The sequence below is a fragment of the Chionomys nivalis genome, chromosome 17 (assembly GCF_950005125.1).
Source record: "Chionomys nivalis chromosome 17, mChiNiv1.1, whole genome shotgun sequence".
NCBI classification, from domain to species: domain Eukaryota; kingdom Metazoa; phylum Chordata; class Mammalia; order Rodentia; family Cricetidae; genus Chionomys; species Chionomys nivalis.
The window spans coordinates 4216426-4235730 of NC_080102.1; the positions used below are offsets into that span (position 1 = coordinate 4216426).

General features: G+C 45.8%; 1 protein-coding gene across 5 annotated transcripts in view; it reads right to left on the reverse strand.

Moving 5' to 3' along the window:
* Positions 1–8866: 8866 nt before the first annotated feature.
* Positions 8867–19305, reverse strand: part of Rrm2b (ribonucleotide reductase regulatory TP53 inducible subunit M2B) — a 31601-nt gene continuing 21162 nt past the window's right edge. For all 5 annotated transcript variants that reach the window (XM_057791897.1, XM_057791896.1, XM_057791899.1 and 2 more), the window contains exons 6-9: positions 18730–18863; positions 15490–15594; positions 13194–13307; positions 8867–12368 (exon numbers count right to left, since the gene is read on the reverse strand). In XM_057791897.1, the coding sequence (XP_057647880.1) occupies positions 12216–12368; positions 13194–13307; positions 15490–15594; positions 18730–18863 (506 nt within the window). In that variant the 3' untranslated portion in view covers positions 8867–12215. The remainder of the gene's footprint in view (positions 12369–13193; positions 13308–15489; positions 15595–18729; positions 18864–19305) is intronic.

A 19305-nucleotide genomic window follows, 5' to 3' on the forward strand; every position in this document is an offset into this window, starting at 1 on the left:
GGGGAAACGGCTCAGCAAGTAAAAACTTTGGCTGTGCCAGTGTGAGGACCTGAGGACCTGAGTTCAGATCCCCAGAGTCCACCTAGAACCCCGAGACACGGTACTAGCGTCTGTAGTCCCCATGCTCAGCAGGAGGAGGGAGGCACAAAGGAGAAGCACAGAGAGGTTGTCCACAGAGAACATCACAAGGCCCTGTCTCAAACCAACAGCAGAGGTCCTCAGACCTCCACAGGCACACTGCCGCGTGTGGGCACCCACACATAAATGTGCATGTGTACACACACACAAGAAAAAACCAAAGGGTGACACGTGAGGGTGCCGACAGAAAAACGAACCTTAACCAACTGACTGACAGTGTTTTTCTAGACTAACGGGAATGTTCGAGCATGGCGTTCGAATTTCAATAGCTGGACAAAGTCTACTGCAGCGGTCTCGACCTGTGGGTGGAGACCCTTTGGGGGTCACATGTCAGAGGTCCTGCCTATCCCATGTGTATATGTGTATATGATTCGTAACAGTAGCAAAATAACAGTTAAGAAGTAGCGACGGAAATAATGTTACGGTTGGGGTGACCATAGCATGAGGAACTGGATTAAAGGGGCACAGCGTTAGGAAGGCTGAGAACCGCTGGTTTACTGAGTACCGTCTGCTGAGAGCTATTTTAAGTACTGCTATACCCTATACCCACCCACCCGCGGTTGGCTTGACTTCACACTGGGGTAGTGACCTTCAGGCGTCCAGGACCAAAAGAACGCACCAGCGCACCCCACTGACCGCAGTTAGACCTCGCCCCCTCGGTGGGCTTCTCCAGGAGTGGGGGGGAGGGGCTAACTGCTGTCCTCCTATCGTCTCTGAGCCCCCCCCTCCTGCCCAGCTGGTGGCTGAGCAAACACTGAAGTCCCAGGAACTCTGTGACACCTCACAGGGAGGGTTCATGGCTTTCTTATCAGCCTTTCTGTAGCCACTTAGGATCCGTTTATGGAAACAGACTCCTTCAGTCTGAACCACAATACAGGCTCTCCCACACCTCTGCATTGTCCCCTGGACTTCGGTCTCTGAACATTCAACCGGCCAGGGCTGTCATTCCCCAGCGGTTCCTTCTGGAAATCTGTCCTGAAGGGAGAGGGGTTGAGCTCACAGATCTTTGTGTCCAGATGCCCGGCGGCTCCTCTGGTGACAGACTCTTTCTGGGAAGAGAGTTGCTTCCTGAGTCCCTGCAGTGGGAGAGCCACCTTCCCAGCGGAGGGATTGGTGTTTCAAGAGCGCCACCATGTGGAAGCCAGGAACACAGCGCTAAACCGCACGGTCCCCAAGGGTGCTGGGAGCAGGAGCCTTCATGTGAACCCCAGGGAACAGGTAGGGGAACCTGGACCCTCAGAGTAGCCAAGTGGAGCAAGTTGGGGAGGAAGAGGACTTGCCACCCCGTCTCCCTCTCTCCTCTTTGTTTTCTCCGGGCCCCAGAGAAGCACCACTAACCTCTGTCTTCTGGCTCTCCCTAACTCCTTCACAGGCACGCTGGAACGATTCCTCCCTTTAGGAGAACTGGGTGGAATTGGGTCGATAAGTTCTCCACCAGCCACATGACACCAAATCCCCGCCGCCTGCAGCAGCTCTGCTCGTCAGCATCTGGCGAGATGCTTTCACCTCTGCAAGCTTCCCTGAAGCCCGGCAGGCTCCTGCACAACCCAGTTCTCACAGCCACGTCGAGGCTGGCCACCCTCAGAAGTGGCTACACACCAGCGCAGTGCCCTCTGGACTGGGGCGCTCTGAGGAAAACTCAGAACAGGCCCGGAGTTCTGGTTTTGCCACTTTAAGGCACGACAGCTCCCGAAACTGAAAACGAAAGCAGTATTTTATGCACTTTGCTCGTTGTGTGTCGACCCTCCTGGAAAAAGCAGGTCTTGATTTTATCTCCAGCAACCCCAACATACCAGGCACCAGGTACAAAAACCACCTCTCGCTAAAACGGTTAGGAAATTAAATGAAGTGTGTATTTCCCATGCGTGTGGTGAGTAACTGCCTTTCGATAACACGACAGGGGCTTCACCATGCAACCCATCCTGTCCATCACATAAACGTCACCAGGGACAACACAGGGTGTCTGCCACCACCGCTGTCCCTCTTCAGTGCTAAGCAAACTTTCAACTGCTGAGCAACAACCCAGGACAACGCAAGTCCAAAAACCATAGGTCTAGACCCTAAAGTGAATCAGGTACAAAACCATTACGTCATGTGCCAAAATAATTATAAGAGAAAGGCGCAATAAGCATAGAGAGTTGCCATTAAAGAAGGCAGGGGCCATGGACAATCTAATAGTTAGAAAATCTAATAGTTCTGGAGTCTAACAGCCTACACTGAGTACCAGGGATGAGGATGAATTTTAATGTGCACATAAAATATGACTGGAATAGAGATTTGATGTGCCTGTCTACTCAGAGATGGGGAAGGCTGATGCTATCTCTACTCTCGGTAAACTGTGCCAAGGACACTGTGAGCCCTTGAGATTCTAGGAGTCAGCCAAGTAGGACGGTTGCTTAGAGTTGTCAGCCTGACGGAATCTAGACTCACCCACGAGATGGGCCTCTGGGCATGCCTATCTTGTGCCGGCTTATCTTGATTCCATCAATTAGATGAGAAGATATGCCCCTGTGAGAGGCACTGCGGCCTATGCAGGGGATCCTGGGTTTCTACTCTCAGAGAAAGCAGTGGGGTTAGCATGTGAGCATCCGTTGCTTCCTTCTGACCATAGATGTAACCAGCTGTTTCAGGTTCTCCTACCCCCAGCCTCCCGAGTGCTGAGATTATAGTGCATTGCCATCCCACCTGGTGTTCAGGCTCGGTGGGGTTTCATTTTGTTTTCGTTCAGGGGCTTTGGTTTTGTTAGGGCAGGCTGTGACGACACAGCCCAGGCTGTCATTAACTCCCATGCTGGGACTCAGACATGGCACACCGTGTTTACTTGCACCTGGTACTTTGAAATAAAATTACTTTTCTTTCATCTTTCCCATGGAGATTTATTCTCCAGATATGACTAGCAAACAGATATCAACTACCCTCGGGTGAGGCGTCCACACACACTACTGCTCCTCCAGCTGCTCCAGCAGACAAGCCCCTCCACCCCTGTGTAATTGGATGCTTAGCAGGTTGTGCTGCAGCCCCTGGAGAGACAGATGAAACCTTAGGTGACACCAGCCAACGGAGCATTGTGAGTGTGCACATCTCAAGGGATCTTTTGGAGTACCCCTGGCAGTAGGACAGAAATCTGGGTACCCTCAGTGAACGGATGAAAGGACTTTGAGCCAATGCCCCCTTGACTGGAGTCTTGTTGTAGATATGTACTAGCGGTACAGGCTTAGGCAAGGGTGCCACTTCTCTTACCAATGATAGTGCAAAATTACCCTGTAGGTGACAAGGTTTTCATAAATGCTAATTATGCCAAAAAAGAAAATTTCAAGATACAATGAAGGGTACATTCTTATTCACAAACCTTGAACCCTAGCATTCTTGATGAGGGACCACTGAGATCATGGCCAGCGTCTCCACCATTACTCAGACCACTGAGATCACGGCCAGCGTCTCCACCATTACTCAGACCACTGAGATCACGGCCAGCGTCTCCACCATTACTCAGACCCCTGAGATCACGACCAACATCCCCACCGTTACTCAGACCGCTGAGATCACGGCCAGCGTCTCCACCGTTACTCAGACCCCTGAGATCACGGCCAGCGTCTCCACCGTTACTCAGACCCCTGAGATCACGGCCAGCGTCTCCACCGTTACTCAGACCACTGAGATCACGGCCAGCGTCTCCACCGTTACTCAGACCACTGAGATCACGGCCAGCGTCTCCACCGTTACTCAGACCCCTGAGATCACGACCAACATCCCCACCATTACTCAGACCGCTGAGATCACGGCCAGCGTCTCCACCGTTACTCAGACCCCTGAGATCACGGCCAGCGTCTCCACCGTTACTCAGACCCCTGAGATCACGGCCAGCGTCTCCACCGTTACTCAGATCACTCAAGTGTGCACCTGGCAGATCCTTCAACTGCCATTCATTTCTATGGCTTGAGAGCTCACAACATGGGGAACTGAACAGAAACAGGCTGAGTGATCGCGAGAGCCTGGCAGAGCACAGAAAGTGCAGGTGGACTCTAAGCACCCTGTCATGGCCCAGTCTCCCTAAAGGCCGTGGAAGCTGAAACAGCTGCTTTTCCATCAGTAGGTAGCTCTTCACTGCCTCTCCAGCACATCTCAAGCTGCCAGACTGACAAACCACCTCACCCTTTCCCCACAAAGACCTGGTCTACAGAACAAGTCCAAGGACAGCCAAGCTTAGGCAGTAAAGGTAACCATCAAAACCAGAAGGCTGGTGAAGACATAACTGAACAAGGAGACCATGTTCTAACCCCGGTAAACAGCAGAGCTTGGCAGCTTTGGCCATGAGCTTCTGACTTTAGAATTAAGGAAAGGAGAAAGGGTCTCTGGAATTTGCCTTCACAACTAAAAAAAGCAGAATGGAGACCTAGAGAGGCCATTGCGTGAAGCTTTGAAGAGGAAGCCTGGATTGCCTTGGAGAACCCATGATGTTGGGCCTGCAGAGTCATGGGATACCTGCAGAGGAGAGATGCTAACAGGGAGTGGGACCAGTCTAAGAGAAAGAAGCTGAAAGGAGTTGGAGATCTGAGCATTTCAGTATCAGACATGGAGATACAGGGTTTGGAGTTTGCCCAGCTGGCTTTTGGTCTTGCTTGTTTTGGTCCAATATTTTTTCACTCTGTTCATTTCCCTACACTTTGGAATGTTGATATATATCCTGTGTTGGAAGTTATGTGGTCTGCTTTTTGATTTTTATTTTACAAGGGGTTATATTTAAGAGATTACATGAATCTCAGAAAAGACTTCGAATGTTGGACTTTAAAACATTGTTCAGACTGTGATAGACCACTAAATGCATTTTGCATTATGATATTGTTACAAGCTTATGGGGTCCAGGGAGTGGAATGTGGTAGTTTAAATGTAAGTATCCTCCAAAAGTTCATTCAGAGTGGCAATATGAGGAGGTGTAGCTTTGTACCAATAGTGTGGCCTTGTTGGAGGAAGTGTGTCACTGTGGAGGCGGGCTTTGAGGTCTCCATGCTCCAGTTGACTTTCTGTTGCCTGAGAATCAAAGGTGTAGAACTCTCAGCTCCTTCTCCAGCAGCACGTCTGCCCGCGTGCCACATATGTAATGGTAAAAGTAAAATGCTGCGGGTTCCCGAGAGGCTGCAGCCGGCAGCAGGCCATGAGGCCACGCCGCAGGTTCCTGTTTCTGCTGCTGCAGCCACTCAGGAACCTGCAGCATTTTACTTTTACCATTACATTGGTGCGATGAAGGACCCTGAGGAGTAGCTCTAGGTGCCAACCAAGAAAGTTCTCTGTCGTTCTTTAATCAGTAACTCAAGTAAAATCTCATCGTCCTCAAGATCTCCGGTGCAGTTTGACAGCTGAGGTTTTGTCAGTTTAAAGGGACAACTTCACCAAACAAATTTCAGTAAAATACAAATACAAGACCTGCAAGTTATAAAAGTGTGAGGATAAATAAAAATTATTAAATTTCTCTCACGCTGCCTTCCTCAGTCTTAAAAATACTTTCCATTGTGCAAAAAAAACATCTGTCACTGTCATTCTGACATAAATATGCTACTGTTTATACAATGTATATATCAGAAACTTCTGTTTTCACAAACCCAAAGAATTCTTGTGAGTTCCAGGGAACCAAAGTGAAGGATCCACCTTTTTTTTTTGGGGGGGGGGGTCTTTCCACAATGACTTTATTGAGTAATTCATTCACAAGTTATAGCAGGCTTTGTTGCGTGTGCCAAATTGTCCCAATTTCCCTTATATCTGACTATTGGCAAACATAATTGTTTACTTCTGACCTTAATTGTTAATATTAATGTGATTACATATTACACAGCATATGCTAATTACACACACACCTCCCACAAAAATAAAGAGTCTTGCTAAAGAGAAGCCTACATGCAACTTTTGAGACAGTGTAGCTCTATAGGCCAGCAACTCAAACGCCCAGCATCTTGCTGTGATGACCAGTAAGCACCACCATATGTGACTTTTTCATGAAATCTGAGTCCCCATCAATGCTGGCAAACATGTTGGTTAAAAGACAAGAAGTGAAGAGAAGCAAAGAATGCTGAGAAGTGGACGGATTACAGTGTGGGACTCGGCACAGGAGACAGCAGAAGCCTGGGCCAGAACGCAGTACTCTAACTCAGTGCTCTGATGGACACAGATGGAGCTGAAGGCTTCAACCTGCCTTCCAGGTTCAGACATTTAGTCCACTGTCATCATGGCAGGAAGCACGCCGGCACACAGGCAGAATGTGCTTGCTGGAGAAGTGGCTGAGAGTTCTACATCTAGATCTGCAGGCAACAGGAAGAGAAAGACACTGGGCCTGGCTTGCACATTTGAAACCCCATAGCCCAAGCCTAACGACACACTTCCTCCAACAAGGCCACACCTACCTCAAATAGTGCCACTCCCCAGGGACCAAGCATTCAAATCTATGAGTCTGTGGGACCATTCCTATCTTAACCACCACACTATAAAATAATATTTTAAAAATAGAATAAAAGAATAAAACCAAAATTGAAGGGTTGGAACTAATGTTGAGGAAATCTAGAATGTGAAAGATAATTTAAGGACTTGTTCAATTAACAGTACTTTCAACATGAACAGGAGATACCATGGGAAAGTTTAGGGAAAGTTTCCAAGTCTGATAAAACAAATTCCAGAATTAAAATGATTAATCACATACTCAATGCAAAGAGTGGATAAAGACTTACAGTGGAGAAAAAATATTTTCATCTTCAATGTAGCGCCCAAAGCCCAACTGTGCTCTATGCGCTACCATACAGTTCGTGAGCCTCGGGCAAGGGGCTGGAGATTCAAACACACAAGACACACACCTCTAGTCACTGATAAAGAAGCCCCTTATTGAATAGAGCCACAGAGACTTATCTACCCAACAGTCAGGTGGGCCAACAGGTGAAAACCTCATCTCCTGATCCTCCAGGCCAAGGCAACACGCGCTCACGAAGCAGAGCTGGTAAACAACTTTGACACAGCTTTTAGTAACTCAAATCAGAAGGAAAGTAAAGATCACTAGCAGGGAAGAGCAGCTGGAGGCCAGGACTCCAAATAGTACCAACACTTCAGGACATTGGTTACCAAATGAAGAATAAGCCATAACTATTTATGATGTAAACTTGGAATTCATGGAGAAATGTTTTCAACGTAGATTGGGTGCAGGCATTAAGGGAGAGAAAGGGGCTCTCAGGAAAAGGACAGTGCACACTTGGGCTCCATAAGGGAGAACACCATCAGCTCCATGAAGTCCTGAGTATCTGCAGTCCTGTTGACCCCCGAATCCAGCAGCTGACAAAGACTCACCCAGTAGTGAACAGTTTCTTGACTGCCTCGTCCCTCAGGAAGAGAGCTAATGGCTGGAGGCAAACCCTAACTCAGACTTTCAGAAAGTCAGGCTATTTCTTGTGCGATGGGGTCTGGGGAGGGAAGAAATGCCTTCCCGAGCTCTTCTGTGGCCACAAGACAGTAGGGTGAGGGAGGCAGCGTGGGTAGGCACGTTTCCCGGAAACAAGGCACTGAACACGCCAAGCCTCTTTAATACAACAGCGTCGTGCTCCCAGGTTCCGACCTTGACAGAGAGCAACCACTTTCTCAGCACCTACGAGGCACAGATCACATGACTTCAATCTGGCCAATGAGGAGAGCCCATCCTACCTGGCAAGTCTAATTGGCTAAATTTGAGGATGTGACCAAGCAGACCCTGGGTCAGGCTGCACTGTTGAAAGTGAGCGAGGGTTACTGAGGCCGTTGGTGCCTGTCTTGATTTGAAGGCAGGGCTTTCTCTACGGAGACACTAGTGGCAGAGTTGATGCCCGAGTGTGCGTGCACTGTGCCAGGAATCAGGAGAGGTACTGCCTAGTTTACTCCTCCAGCACAGTCTTGTCTGCTGCCATCTGCCATGATGGGGTTCCCGCACTCGGTGTTGTTTGCTTCTGTAAACCACTTTGGATTAGGTGTTACCATGTCGGTCCTAGTTCTGCTGTCATTTGGGGCCACCCACCCCCCCGTGCAGCACACTGCAGACTCTGCGTGGTGGCTGGGGGACCCGGACCCTTGCATGGCACTTTGAGGACCATTTCAGATAGAAGGATCCACCTTAAACAGGTCAGATACACCCCTCTCAATTCCCTGGTCCTAATTTTTTTTTTCTTTAACTTAACTTAGTCCTCTGTTAAGCCAATACCTTACACAGGTGAAAGAGACACCAGACATTTCCTTACCACAAACACCAGACAGGAACAAACAGACCAGCTACCCCAGCCTTCTCAAGTTCCCCCCTCACCCGCCCACCCACAAATAAGCAGGAAGCAGTCTTGAGAATTTTGCTACTGTTATGAATCATAATGTAGATGTTTTTGGAGAGAGAGGTTTGCCAAGTGGGTCACAACAGAGACTCTCAGCTAGGAGAAAAGAAATAAGAGCAACAGAAGACAGGGGTGTGGGAGCAGCAAGTGAGAGGGCTGAGGGCCACGGTCAGCGTAGACTGTGGTGGCTGGAGAAACTGAACAGACTGTATGACATACACTGACCTGCACACACAGGAGAGACAGTGCACTCCCCTTGGTTGGGACTGAGGTAGTCTGCACGAATAAAAAATGGTATTACCCATAAAAAACACACACAATGACATAATGATACAGTTTATTTCAACAAACTTTACAAAACTGATAATTTTTTGGTGGAAAAAAGCCCCGAGTCTCTATAAGCAGGGTCGGTTTGATTGACCATAATGTATTTTAACAAAATATATTTAGGAACACCATGATCATACACTTAGAAAAGTCAAAACAAAGTTGTAAAATAGTTAAATACATGTTTAAAATATTGTGAACTTACTTTTCTTTACCAAAAATAAAAATGCCCATCCTCTGGTCTTCCTGGTTTACATGTTTTCTTACACATAATTAAGTCACAAATTTGAAGAGCGACTTCTCCTACTAGGCCTTCAGGAATATCAGATTCTCCTGCAGACCCAGGGCAGTTTACAAAGAGCAGATCACTTAAGGAAGGGACGAGAATTACAATCTCACTTCTGAGTACTGCACCCCACGTTCTGCCTGAGCTGGCTTCCAACTCTCAATTAGTTCAAAACGTGACACTTGATCTCAGAGCTAATTTGCCTTTAGTGCAGCCCACCAAAAGTTTCTTTATCACTGATATGACATCGAGCTCTTAGCTTAGTTGTGAAAAGTAAATCTGGAGAGTCTATGAGAATGACATAAATATATTTAAATATAAAATACATAATCTGAATATTAAATTATTTTTGAACATGCACATCTTGTTTATGCACAAAAAATAAAGTTGTATCTGGGCATGGTGGCACACAGCCTATAATGCCTATTTGGGAGGATGGAGCAGGAGGCTCAAGAGTGCAATCCAGGCCAGACTGCGTGATGAACTCCAACTAAAAGAAGGAAAACAAAACATAATAAAGTGGTGACAGAAGTAGAATCTGGATATTTTAAAATGAAACACTGTAACATCTTCAAATAGCGGTGTGGCTGGGAGTGGATTACATCACAAAGTAAGTGTTTATTACTGAAATTCAGTCCTGCAGAAAGCACTGGAAATAAACTGGTCCAAAGCTGCTCCACACCATGCGCCTACGTGCTGAAGCATGCAGTAGAACTATTGTTATGACAAAGTTGTTTATGATACTATGATAAACTGAATTTCTTTGAAACACATGTGCTGGAAAAAAGAGAAGAGCCATAAACTTAAGCTTTCTTTACCTATGATACATGATACATCCTGTAACTTCATGATTCTTCCGTATCTATGGACCAAAATAGGCGTAATAAATAAATGTGCAACTTGGGGGACAGATGGGTGCAGAATACTGAATGGAGCAACATTACCGTGTATTAAAATTCAGTTTTTCGATATTAAGACTTCTTCTAGCCCGGTGATGGTGGCGCACGCCTTTAATCCCAGCACTCGGGAGGCAGAGGCAGGCGGATCTCTGTGAGTTTGAGGCCAGCCTGGTCTACAGAGCTAGTTCCAGGACAGGCTCGAAAGCCACAGAGAAACCCTGTTTCGAAAAACCAAAAAAAAAAAAAAAAAAAAGACTTCTTCCAAACACAGCTTTGCTTATTGCTGCTGTGAACAGGCATCACACGAAGGCACTGGCACGACTCACGCGGAAGATCTAGACTTAAACTTCGGCGCCATACACGGTTGAACTGTCGTCTTTCAGTCTGAGATGATTACAGCTTTACATGGTTTTGTATGGCAGTAGGTAAGTATCTTGAGACACACTACCCAAACACTCCAAGCTCTTTGATTCTCTGATATTCTAAAGTACCGTAAACAGCAATGCTATGGTAGTATGCAATACTTTAACAAAGGAACAGGTAAAACAAATCACAATGGACGAAATTTAAAGGATGTGACAGCCCCAGAATCTCACATAAAAGGACAGTGGCTGGAATCATGGCTATGTTTTTCAGCTTCTCCGACCCTCACCCCTCTCGCCATGTTTTATTAACAGGTGTTGGCAGGCTTAGAAGGGCATCAGGTGACCACATGACCAGTGGGAAGCACACAGCAAGAAAACCAATCTGACTGTAACTCAAACACTTCATCTAACAGTGGAACTATGCCGCCTCTCTCGCGTTCATTTCGAGTTCCTAGTTTGATCAATCAGTAGAGAACACATGGAACAAAACTTACATAGAGAGAAATCTCTGAATTTCAGTTTCCAGAACTTTGTTTGTACTCCATGTGTGTGCACTCTGTGCGTGCATTGTGTGTGTGCACTCTGTGTGTGCACTGTGTGTGTGCACGTACAAGTGTGTGGCGTGTGAGCATGTGCTGCTATGGTTTCTATGGAGTTGCCGGGGATCTGGACTTGGGCCCTCATGTTTGGGCAGCAGGCACTTCACTGAGTAGGAACCGGGGTTTGATGGGGCTCAGGCTTCCTCTTGGTGCTTCCTGAAAATGAAGAGGGCACACTGCCCAGGCAGCCTGGCTCCTGGCCTTTCCCTCTCCCTTATCATCTAGCTGTGTAGCATACACAGTCCCACTAAAGAACATTCATAACATTGTAGAGAGATTTAAAGTATGAAGACAAACAGATGAAGTCTATCACAAAACATCGCAAGATCTACCAGCTCTGAGAATATGACTTTGGGAAGTGCCCATCTATCCTGGTTCTAAACATTCCAGGGCTGCACCTGGCAGCAGTTGGCTTTTTAATTCCTGAAGGAGAATCGCTTTTCTTCTAAGGCCCACAACCATGACAATGTCTGGACTCTGTTCCACAAGCCTTCCGCCCTAAACAGTTATGAGCTACATTCTTTACTGCAGATTGAGAAAGCAAAGGGGCTGATGAGAATCATGACCTCTCAAGGCTTCATATTCTTATATTCTTCCTGCAATCATTAGACCCTAATGAACTCTAGAGCTCCATCTAACCTAGAATCACAGTCACTTTGGAGAGGAGTGCACTGCATCTCAGTGTTACTGCAACCAGTCGTGCCGTTGGTGTTAACTGGTTGTCGAGGTAGTGGAGGGAAACTTATCTTTGTGTATCTGTTCTTCTGTGACCTCCAAGAACTTGGGACTTACTATCATACAAGTTTACAGATCATTGCCCTGAAGTTTACAGTGACTGACTGACCTGCCAAGGGCACACAAAGGAGTAAGGGCAGGATTCAAACTCATATATGACTCCTCAATCCAGGCTCTTAATGCCATCTTATGTGTTAATGAATAAAGAAAAAGCCACGCCCTCTCACTGTATAAATAAACTGAAGTGCATTTCGATAAATCAACGGCTTATAATTTAGTTCTTGATTTCCTTCTATTCAAACTCTCATTTCCTTAAAGGAAATACTCAACATTTCAAAAGGACAGAAAAATAAATTGCTATTTTACCAACAATGTTTTGTTTGTTAGTTTGCTCTTGCTGCTGTTATTTGGGTTTTTGAGACAGATCTCTATACGTAGCTCTGACAGTCCCCAAACTCCACCTGCCTTGGCCTCCATTGAGTGCTGGGATTAAAGGCATGTGCCACCATATCTGGCTTCTGTGGTATTTTTAAATGGGGAGAGATTTAAAAGTCTGCATCCAAAGTGAAGACATTGTCTGTGGTTTCTGCCATGACTGCGAACCGCTGGTACTCAGAAACTCGCTTCTCAAAGAAATTCGTTTTCCCTTCCAACGAAATGTTTTCCATAAAATCAAAGGGATTTTCTGCCTGGAAAACCTGGAAAGAAAAGAAATGTCTTAGAGATTCTGAAGAATCCTAATCACACTGCACAACAAGGGCAAAGATAAGAGAAACCAGGACAGGTCCCCACTACCCAGGCACCTGCAGGGCCATGCTGCCCCTCTAAGGTGCTGAGGGCTTCCGACGGCTGTCACCTACTTCATTTAAGTTTCAAAGGATCTTGAAAAACCATTTTTTTTCCTTACAAAACAAGTCCGTGTCCTACACATTTTATTTTCTTGTCCATCAGAAATGGGCCACGTGGCCCAGGTTGTCCACACACTTGAATCCTTCTGCCTTAGAATACCAGAATTATGAGTGGACATCACACATCCAGTTTGTCATGTGTTTAAAGGAGACTAGCGTGTTACGTGTGCTTTCAGGAGACCAAACGTGAGAGGCCTCACTGGCCTGCAACCCTGTTGGTGGTGTGTGGTCTGCACGAGGATGGAACCCAGGGCTCCTATATTCCAGTGTTGGGTTCCAGGCGGGCTACCAAGGATGGAAGAGAAGGTGTGGCCCTGCAGGAGGAGGTGTGTCACTGGGGGGGAGGGGTGTTTGAGGTTTCGAAAGCCTGCGCCAGGCCCAGCTGCTCTCTTTCTGCCTCCTATCTGTGGGCAGGATGGACACTCTCAGCTCCTGCTTTGGTGCCATGCCTGTCTTCCTTCCACTGTGCTCCTGGACGAACCCTCTGAAGCCATAAGCCCCCCCCCCCCCATCATGTGCTTTCCTCCTTAAGCTGCCTTGGTCATGGTGTCTCTTCACAGTGACAAAATAGTAACCAAGACAGGTCATTAACATGATTTAAAACACTTTAGTTACCTTAGAGAAGCCAAGTTCCACAAGCAATCTGTCAGCTACAAACTCAATATACTGTTTCATCAAAACACAGTTCATTCCGATGAGACCGACAGGCAAGGCTTCTGTCAAAAACTCCTGGGACACAAACAAAACCAGAATCAGATCCAAACACATAACAGTAAGTACACATTCCCAAACATGGAGTACGATGGTTTGAATTTGAAATGTCCTCTATAGGCTCATGTATTTGAACACCTGGTGCCTTCCCGGTACGACTGTTTAGAAAGGTCATGGGTCACCAGGCGTGAACTCTGAGGGCCTTCTTCCCATCCCAACTCTACTTTCTGGTCTGCCAGCACTGGAAGGAGGGGGGCTCTGAGCTCCTGCTGGAACCGTCCTTGCTGGGAGAGACTGCACCTTCTGAACCACGAACAGGTTCAACCCCAGAGGAGTCGACGAGGCAGAGGAGTTTAGCTTTATCCGTATTCTAGACCAGGATAAATTAACACGACAAACGATGGCCATCTGTTTACAAATGTTTGGGATATTACTAATTACATAATTTCAACTTCTCAGGGGGCCAAAGTTAAAATAGAAAATAGTGAATTACTGGATCTTTTAAAGTAGTATATGTAGGGCCTGACTCTAGATTTCCTCAACAGGGAAATGGCGATGTTCTGTCCTGAAGTTTCCAGACAAAGCTTCAGAGACACCGCCGTGGGAAGCAGGGCCACAAAAGTGAGGCAGGAAAATGACAGTAATTACAGAGTGTGGGATTAGACACGGGTTTGGAGGTCAGGAGATATACTGAAATCCACTGTATTTGAAGACAGTGGTAAAGTGTTAACGGAGGGAAAAGAAAAGCATATTAACCAGGAAACTCATCCTCAAAATGTATGAAGATGCCAAAACACAAACACATTTCTCCCAACAGCATGAAAACCCTGCCTATAACTACACGCTGTTAAAAAGCAAGTTGAGCAAATCCCATTTTTGAGTTAGCTCTTTGGAGTGCAGTGTTAAGTAGATTATCAAGTGGCTTCCAGGCACCACGTTCACACGCCATAAATTAAGTTTTACTCTAATTCACTTCCTGATTTACTGTGTGAATGTTTGGCTTGTGCTTCAGCTGGGCAGCCTGCTACATATTAAACAAAAATTACCATCCCTTTCTAGTAGTTAAAGATATAAAACTAAGAAGCTATAATAATTAAAATGTTTGCTATGTGATCATATTTAAAAGCAATTAAATATAATTTTAATTATATATCTATATAACTTTGTATGATTATATAAATATATAATTTAAATAAATTAAATTTAAGCAAATGAATTTAAAAAAATACAGCCCTGAAATAAGATACACAGAAAACCCTGATACGTAATAAAGACTGACTTTTAATCAAATTATAAACTGAGGTAACAATATGTCATATGTCAGTGGTTTGAATAAGAACAGCTCCCAGAGGCTCATATATTTTCATACTTGGTCCCCAGTTGGTGGAACTGTTTGGGAAGGACTAGGAGGTATGGCCTTGTTGGAGAAGGCTTGTCACTGGGGGTGGGCTTTGAGGTTTCAAAAGCACACACCATTCCCAGTTAGCTCTCTGCCTCCTACTTGGGGACAGGATGTAAGCTCTCGGCTACTGCCTGCACCACATCTGCCTACTGCCGTGCTCCCCGCCATGATGATCATGAACTCTACAACCTTGAGCCCCAGATAAAATGTTTCTCTTATAAATTGGTGTTTTTTCACAGCAATGGAAAAGAACCAAGACACTGCCAGATTGAACTACATGAATTTGCTGATATTGACATACAAATTACAACTTACTAGTCAAAGCCTCTGGGCACAGTGTCTCAGTGCCAGGAGGGTGGGGCAGAAGGACTGAATTAGTCCAGGAGTTCAAGGCTAGCCCACACAGTGGCAGGAGGGTGAGGCAGAAGGACTGCATTAGTCCAGGAGTTCAAGGCTAGCCCACACAGTACAAGGCACCATTTCAAAACACATTTTAAAGGCAAACTGCAGGGACTGGAAAGGCGGCTCCACTCGAGCCCTGGCTGCTCTTCTGCTGGACCAGACTTTCATTCCGGCACCCGCAGGGACCTCACAACCACACGCAGCTCCACTTCCAGGAGATCTGTTCTCCTTTGCTGGACACTGTGGGCAGCAGGCAAGCATGCAAAGCATAGAAAGACATGTAGGCAAAACATGCATGCACATAAAACCAAATAAAAATAGAGCAAAAAACCTGAATATAAAACAGGATACAGTCACGTGATAACCGGATGTGCTAATTTAAGCTCCCGCACTTACCTGCTCAATTTTAACGGCATCGACAATGATCTCCCTGACCCTTTCTTCTGAAGGCTTATTTACCAAATACTGAAACATCAGGCAAGCAAAGTCACAGTGAAGCCCCTAAAACAGAGGACAAGCACTGTTGTCAAAGAATGTCCATTAAAAACTTGCACAATGTGTCAACGTGCTGTGTGAAGTAGGAACAGGGAGTTTCCTCTCCCCTCCAAACTGCATTGAATGCCAAGGCCATAACTTATAATAGAAACTTTTAACCATAGTAAATCTTACTTTTTTAACATTTTATATTATTAAATTTGTAACAAAAACATTTTGGAAAGGAAACAATATAAGATGCGACAACAAGAAAACTGGTTTTGTTTTGTTTTGGTTTGGTTTTTGGTTTTTCAAGACAGGGTTTCTTTGTAGCTCTGGAGCCTGTTCTGGACTCGGTCTTGTAAATCAGGTTGGCCTTGAACTCACAGAGGTCAGCCTGCTTCTACTTCCAGAGTACTGGGATTAAAGGCGTGGGCCACCATCGCTCCACTGAAAACTGATTAATTTTTAAATGTAAAAATTTTAAAGAATAATTGAGGAACAGTAATTAGTTACTGCGATAAATCATGGTTGCCAATTTGATGGGACTGAGAATCACCATAGAAACACATCTCTGAGCCGGGCGGTGGTGGCGTACGCCTTTAATCCCAGCACTCGGGAGGCAGAGGCAGGCGGATCTCTGTGAGTTCGAGACCAGCCTGGTCTACAAGAGCTAGTTCCAGACACATCTCTGAGACATCTGTGATTTTTCTGTATTAGGATAATAAAGTGGGAAGACCCACCCCTACCGTAGGTGGTACCATTCCCTACTGTTCCACAGACTGGGGTCCTGCACTGAATCAAAAGCAGGCAGTGAGTTGGACACCAACACCCTGCACTCACAGCTTCATAACCGGGGATGCGGATGCGACAGGACCAGCTGGTGCTGCCTCTTTCTTCCCTGCTGCGGTGGACCTATGACCCTTGACCTATGACCCAAACAAGCCCACCTACCCGCCCTCCCTCCCTTCCTTCGTTGCTTCTGGTCAGGGTTTTTCTCACAACGGGGAAAGCAGCTGACGCAGGAGCACTTACAGAGACTCGGGAAAGATAGTGTTTGCTGCAGTAACAGCTCTAGAGAAAAGAGAACTTGGTCCGATGCAAATGGAAAAGCAGGGTACAGGCCACCTGAAGCCACAGGAAATAACTCAACCAGGAAAATAAACACAGGAACAGCCTCGAGCACAAAATGATCCTGCACATCAATGACTACTCTAAAACCTGAAGTAGCTGCAGAACAGATGGCTGAGCGTTAGTCAGCACTCAGGACTCCAAATCAGAGCTGAAAATTCCCAGAAAACAGGGATTTTCCACAAATTCAAAACAGAAAGAGGAAACAAGGCCACATACAGGGAAACAATAGATTTCCCAACAATATTAATTTTTAAAACATAATTCCAACGTAGGGTCCATTAATATTTTTAAACTACAAAGAAAGAAATAATTTTGTAAGGGACCAAGGATGGGAGAGGAACGCTCACTATAAGAGGTTACAATTCAGAATGACTTAGGTCTTGCTAAGTAACACCACAAAAGACCAACCACTCAGAAGAGAACCTCACGTCAAAGACTGCATTTCAAGGAATACCTACCTAATCATTCTCTGGCAAAACCATCTGAATAAACAAATGAGCCCATACCCTTTGACACGCTGATCATGGGATTGTACTAGTTATTTTTCTCCACTGAGTTGACTCAGGACAATGCTTTTAGCAAAGGCAGCGTGAGAGATGCTAAACGCTGATTAGAACTGGCAGCTGTCAGGTCAATAAATGAGTCACTTTGCAATTTAAAGCAACTCCAATCAAAATCTACTACTTTTTAATCCAAAAGCTACTCTGGAAGGATAAATGGGAATAACCTTAGAAGGACATCTTTTTTTTTTCTTCAATATTTATTTATTTATTATGTATACAATATTCTGTCTGTGTGCATGTCTGCAGGCCAGAAGAGGGCACCAGACCTCCTTACAGATGGTTGTGAGCCACCATGTGGTTGCTGGGAATTGAACTCAGGACCTTTGGAAGAGCAAGCAGTGCTCTTAACCACTGAGCCATCTCTCCAGCCCCTTAGAAGGATATCTTAAAATGAACATTTTGAGATGTATTCTACCAATTGGTAAAAGACAGCAGCGCCCACTGAAGTACAGGCTTGTAATCTCAGATACTAGAGAAGCTGAGGCAGGAGAATGGAAGATCAAGGCCTGTCTGGGCTACAGAATGTGTTCAGTGTCAGTCGAGGCGACTTGGTAAGGCCAAATCTCAAAAGGAAGAGGACTGGGAAATAGCTCAATGGTAGAGCGCTTGCTTTGCAAGGTTAAGGCCCTGATCTTGTTCCTCAGCACAGGATAAAACTGGTTTGACGTCCCTGCTTCTAGCCCTCAGGGGTCAAAGTCATTCTCTGCTAAATATTGAGCGTGAGACCAGCCTGAGAGACATGAGAACCCTGTCTTTAAAATCACCAGGGCTAGCAAGATGATTCCATGGGTAAAGACTCTGCTGCCAAACCTGAAGATTTGAGTTCAGTCCCTGGAACCAACATGGCAGGGGGTGACCCAACTCCTACAATGTGGTATCCTCTGACTTCCACATGTGTGCCATGGCAGGCACCACCCAGGCAGACAGACACACAGACGGTCACACACAAATAAATACGTGAAATACGTGTTTTTCAAATCAAAGGATCATTTGAGAAAATATTTAAAATAAATACAATGAAATTGAAATCGCATATTATACTCATCCCATCTATCTATCTATCTATCTATCTATCTATCTATCTATCTATCTATCACAAATTCAGTAAATAATGTTAAAAGAGGCCAATCAAACCAAGCATAGTGGTGTACTCTTTTAATCCCAACACTCACAAGGCACATGAACGCAGGCCTGGAACTCGGGAAAGAGTGCCTGGAGTCCAGAGAAGGCTGGAGGACGTGTGAACGTTTAGATCCCATGAGGACAAAGGAGACCAAGGCAAGAATCTACGACATTCATATTTAAGGATAAGTGGAGGCCAAGGAGGAATGGCGGCTCTGGAAAGAACAGAGTCTCGCAGACCCAGGCAGAAGAGTGTTTCTATTTCCTTTTCGCGATCTCCAGGGGAAAGAAAACTAAAGGAGCACGGTAACACAAGCGCGAGGGAAAAACACTCCTTCCTTACTTCATCCCTGCTGATGAGTTCATTTGAGAAAGTGAGTCCGGGCATGAGGCCTCTCTTCTTCAGCCAGAAGATAGCAGCAAATGACCCAGAGAAGAAAACACCTTCCACGGCAGCAAAGGCCACCACTCTTTCCCCTACGAGACAAAACAGGTTCCATTTTCTAACTGGACGCTGAAGACATTTGCGAGTCTACAGATGCAGGGGAAATTTCACAACATTAAACTGCCTTCCTAAGAAATGAGCCAAACAAGACAGCACTCTCCACAGAGGTCTTCAGGGAAGAGGTTTTCCACTCTGCCTGTTAAAGGAGAAAGACACGTCTGTTTCAAACCCTGTGGCAAGTATGAATTTGAGTAGGTGGTTTTGTCTGCACAAAAAAAAAAATGGATTTTCATACACCAAATAAATAAAAAAAGAGGTGATTTTTCTGTAAAGAGCAAGCGCCTGAGTGCAGACACGTGTGTGAGCTCACTACGTGTACACAGGTGTGGATGCTAGAAAGGGAAGCACGAGATGAACCTTATGACAACCGTCTTCCTCTAATGTTAGCAGCCCATTGTTGCTAAAAGATTAGCT